Below are 4,521 nucleotides of genomic sequence, written 5' to 3'. Positions count from 1 at the left end.
GGCCCAGGTGGGTGTGGACGCCCCGCTGAACCCTGTCTGTCCGCAGATGTCGTGGCCTACGTGGAAGTGTGGTCCTCCACGGAGAGAGAGAACTATTCCAAGACCTTTGCACACCAGCTCGAGGCCATGGGGGCCAAGGTAGGAAGCTCTGCTGGCCACCTCGGTCGGCGGGCATCGCCCATATGTAGAGATGGCTCCCTTTGTGTTTAAATTTGGGGAGCCCTCCCTGAAAGCTTGAAGGCCTCGGCAGTGGGCAGGTCCAGGGAGACATTTTTTAAAAAGGAAAATGGGTGGAATGGAGGAGAGTGGTGCTGGGCCGCCGCGGGTCCTGTGGGCGTGGTGGGAAGCCGGTGGAGACCTCTCCTGCTTCCTGTCCCTGGCTGCCTAGCTCCTCTCAGTAGGAGCCATGTGGGAAGAGTGGGTTTGTACATGTGCACTTTAGATTGGGGTGTGTGAGAAATGTCCCCTAGGCATCTGTAAGTACAGATCCAGAGCAGGGACGCTCTTCACTAGAGATCATGATTTGGGGGCCAAAACCTGAGGGATCTGGTGAGATCTGGGCAGGGTAAGAAGAGACTTCCCACTCAGGGATGGGGAGAAAAATGTCGGTAAAGCCAACAGGTAAGCTAGCCGGAAGACAAAGGAGGAAGAATTTCCGAGGTGGAACAGCAACACACTTCCAGTCCAGGGGAAAGAGGAGATAGATGGCTAATAACCTCTTGATTGAGAACTGTGCACTTGGTTCATTTTCCCCTGGAGAAGACCCAGGGGATGGATGCCAGCTGCTGCTCCAGGAATCAGCCCCCAGGGAAAACCTGGTGGGCGTTGTCTTCCCGGAAGGCAAGCTGTGTGTGAGCTGAGGGAGCTTGCTTGAGTCTGGCCAGGGGGAGAAGCCAGCCTTAGGGTGGATCAGAAGGTGAAGGAAGGCCAGAGGTGCTGTGTGTGCTGAATTCTGTTCCTAGTGCTCGGGACCTTAGGGGAATGCTACGCCTAGCTCCTCCCCTGCCCTTTCTGAAGGCAGCTGCTTTCAAATCATTCTCATTTGTTTCAGTGTTTGCTTTATATTTCTCACAGATGACAGAGAGAGAAATTTTGAATGATCCATTTTGATAATTTGTGCTTAAGAGATTATAAGTAGATAGTAATGTGCATTTTGTTTTCTGCAGGTCTCAAAAACTTTTAACAAACAAGTGACTCATGTGGTTTTTAAAGATGGATACCAGAGCACCTGGGACAAGGCCAAGAAGAGAGGGGCAAAGCTTGTGTCGGTGCTGTGGGTGGAAAAGTAAGCAGCCCCCGTCCTTCTCCCTGAGCCTTCCTAGTCTTGGTAAAAATCTAGTATTTTATTTTGTGCGCCCCATAGAAGCAGGTAAAGTTTGATCTTCCTGTCTTTAGTGGTCAAGTAACTTAACATCTCCTAGCCTCGGTGTCTACAGCTTTAAAACAGATGCAGTTCCTCCTTCCACCAGAGGGAGGGTGAACCGAGGCGGTGAGGCCAGGAGACTGGAATGGGAAGACCACAAGAAGCGCAGTTCTCATGTTAGTCAGCTGCCCGCTCCTTCTGCAGGGGTGTGTGGTCCCTCTTCCTGTCCTGGGCCGTCTCCCCCAGTGCGTGTTCGTGCCCCGTCTCCGCTTCCCGCGAGGTGGCCACCGCGCCACTCCTTTCGTTGTGGGGGAATTCAGTTGGTGAGCTACAGAGAAGCCACACGTTGAGAGGTCACACTGGGAGTCTTCGTTAGAAAGCTGGCGCCTGCAGGTGGATTCCTGTCCCACACACCCGCAGCCTCGAGTCCTAGCACCAAGCTTATCAAGGCAGGTTTAAACCACAAGACCAGGGTGAGAAATGAATCCTAACGAGCAAATACCCAGGAGAGCAGCCAGCGCCTCCAGGATCCAGTTATCTGGAGGAAGCAAGACTGCCCTGGAGCTTAACAGCTCAGGGCAATCTGCACTCCACGGAATGGCCACTGTCACCCCTGAGTTCTCAAGGGTCCCCATCTCCTAACGAAGGTGCCAGGATGGCGTTCCTGAGATCCAAGATCCAAACTTCAGTCTCACCTTACCCTGTCCTTTGACGTTATCCTGTCTGAAGGACTGGCAGATTCTGAGGTCCTGGGGGTTAGGTCATGTGTTTATGAAGTCTGAGGGGTTACAATTATATGGGCAAGATAATGAGTACATTTCTTATCAAACATGTTGACTCCTCCTTTGTTTCCCCAGAGAGCCACGGAAAGGTTTAGGAAGCAGCTGGGGTGGGGGTGGGGGTCATGAGCAGGGTGAGAAGCAGGGAAGTGTGAGGGAGTGGGTGAGGGTGGAGGCGTCCCTTCCCATGGGACGTGTGCTCCCCTGTGCGCTCCTGTGCGCTTGCTCGCTCCTGCGCTCACGCTCTCCCTCCCTCCCCCGCCTCCCTCCCTCCCTCTCTCGCCCCTCTTTCTCCCTCCCCCCTCCCTTCTCTCTCACTCTCATCTGGGTAGTAGCAGGCAGGCATGAGGAATGGAGGGTCAGGGTGTATTTGGTTCCAAGGTGATAGGATCCATCCAAGGTGCCTGGGTGCTGTGTGTCTGGAGAAGGAATCAGGGCTGCCTGAGGTCTGGGGCCCTGAGGAGACAGAAAGATGGTTTCACCCTTGGCTGGGGCTGAGAAGACTTCAGAGGCGGGTCTGGGATGAGCTGCTGGTCCCTTCGGCTCACTTTCAGGTGCATATCTGACATCTTTCCCGGGGAATGTCAGGAGGAGGCAGGAAGGAGCAGTCAGGGAAGGCTGGAGACACATGTGGGAATGATCATTCAGGGTGTGGGTTATTTCTATTTACTTATTGTTGGGGCTGGGGCTATGATTCGGGTCCACACAGTCACACTTGGCTTTTTTGCTCAAGGCTGGTGCTCATTTCCATTTCCAGCTTTTCTTTTTTCTTTTTCTTTGTGTGGTGAATTGGAGCTGAGGTGGACTTTTCTGCACGAGCTGGCTTCAAACTTAGATCCTCAGGTCTCGGCCTCCTGAGTAGCTAGGCTGACAGGCGTGAGCCACCAGCGCCCGGCTGGAGCAGTTCTGGTCTTTGAGGCTGAGCTTCAGTGAGCTTGGCCTCTTGAGTATGTGGGTGCAGGGTCTGCTAGAAACTTGGCTTTTATCCTCAGAAGAAAACTGGGCTTTCAGAGCCCTGCCCCAGCCCCTGGGGTCGCCGTGCCCGCCCCCGGACGTGGTGAGGGGCAGGGAAGGGATCCCAGCCGGCTTGGGTTCCAACTACAACCAAGAGTCGGGGCCGGGGGTAGAGGTGTTCACACACGTCCCCTCACACAGGGCCTTGGTGTCCTTAGGGGGGCCGGGTCTGGAAGCAGTGAGGTCCTGGGAGCTCTGCCCCTCCCCTTCCTCATAGGCCGGAGTGTTCTCTGTCCCCACCAGTCTCCTGTGATCTGCACGCTTCCCTTTCTTCCCGAATCCCACTGGGAGGAGGGCCGTGGACAAGTGCACGTGGTGGCTGGGACGCTGTGCCTTCCCCCGGCCTGTGGTTCGTTTGTGGCCTGAGAGGGCTCAGCGCGGTTGAGGAAAAGCAGCTTGGAAGCTGGCCTCAGCTGTGGAGGCTCTTCCCAGAGCCTTGTGCCTCCGGCCGCCGCTTTGCCTCTCACTTCTGTGGGTCCTGACGTGTCTCCCCTAGAGTGGATGGTTTTCAGGGCGTCTTTCTCTGGCCCGGCAGCCTCCACATGTGCCCTGGACGGGCCCTGTCCCCGCCAGGCTGTGGTTTGAGGGTAAGGACGGGGTGCTTGCTGTCCGGTGCTGGTCTGTGTGTCAGGGTGCGGCTTGTGGCCGGTGGAGCCCTGAACACCCTCCCGCACGGTGCTGTGCAGCCTCGGAGCCCGGGCTGTTTGCATCGTGTGCTGTCTCTCCTACGGGGGTCCCTGTGTGTGGGTGAGGATTCCGAGCAAGGCCGAGGAATCGGCCATGGGGCCGGTGGCCGCCTGTGGACTCTGCCTGCGGAGCTGCACTGCTGTGGCCGAGGTCACCTGACCCCTGGAGCCCAGGTGGCGTCTGCCCGCCCCACACAGCGCTGACCCTCAGCCGGAGCCCAGCCTCTCCTGCTGCCTCTATCACAGCCTTTCCTCCTCCCCACCCCATCTCCCCTCTACCCCCTCCCCTGCCTCCTGCTCCCCTCCTCTTTTCCCCCTCCCCCTCTGTGATCTCCAGGCTCCTAGCCCAGTGTACCCGGCTCCTCTGTACACCACATTTCCAGTCCCTTCTCAGAGGCACATCCCTGACTTCCCTCCCACCCCACGGGTTGGGTGTTTCTTCTCTTTAGTCCCTTCTTGAGCTGTTAAGACTTATCTAGAGGTTCTTGAGCTGTTAAGACTTATCTAGAGAAGGTTCTTGAGCTTTAAGACTTATCTAGAGGTTCTTGAGCTGTTAAGACTTATCTAGAGAAAGTTCTTGAGCTTTAAGACTTATCTAGAGAAGGTTCTTGAGCTGTTAAGACTTATCTAGAGAAGGTTCTTGAGCTGTTAAGACTTATCTAGAGAAGGTTCTTGAGCT

General features: G+C 55.7%; 1 protein-coding gene across 1 annotated transcript in view; it reads left to right on the top strand.

The window, feature by feature from the left end:
* Positions 1 to 4,521, top strand: part of Mcph1 (microcephalin 1) — a 150,710-nt gene that overhangs the window by 1,170 nt on the left and 145,019 nt on the right. The window contains exons 2-3 of the mRNA XM_013024245.1: positions 47 to 138; positions 1,167 to 1,285. Of these exons, the coding sequence (XP_012879699.1) occupies positions 47 to 138; positions 1,167 to 1,285 (211 nt within the window). The remainder of the gene's footprint in view (positions 1 to 46; positions 139 to 1,166; positions 1,286 to 4,521) is intronic.

Source organism: Dipodomys ordii, unplaced genomic scaffold (genome assembly GCF_000151885.1).
Source record: "Dipodomys ordii isolate 6190 unplaced genomic scaffold, Dord_2.0 Scaffold74, whole genome shotgun sequence".
Classification (NCBI taxonomy): domain Eukaryota; kingdom Metazoa; phylum Chordata; class Mammalia; order Rodentia; family Heteromyidae; genus Dipodomys; species Dipodomys ordii.
This window is presented reverse-complemented; position numbering and strand designations above follow the sequence as displayed.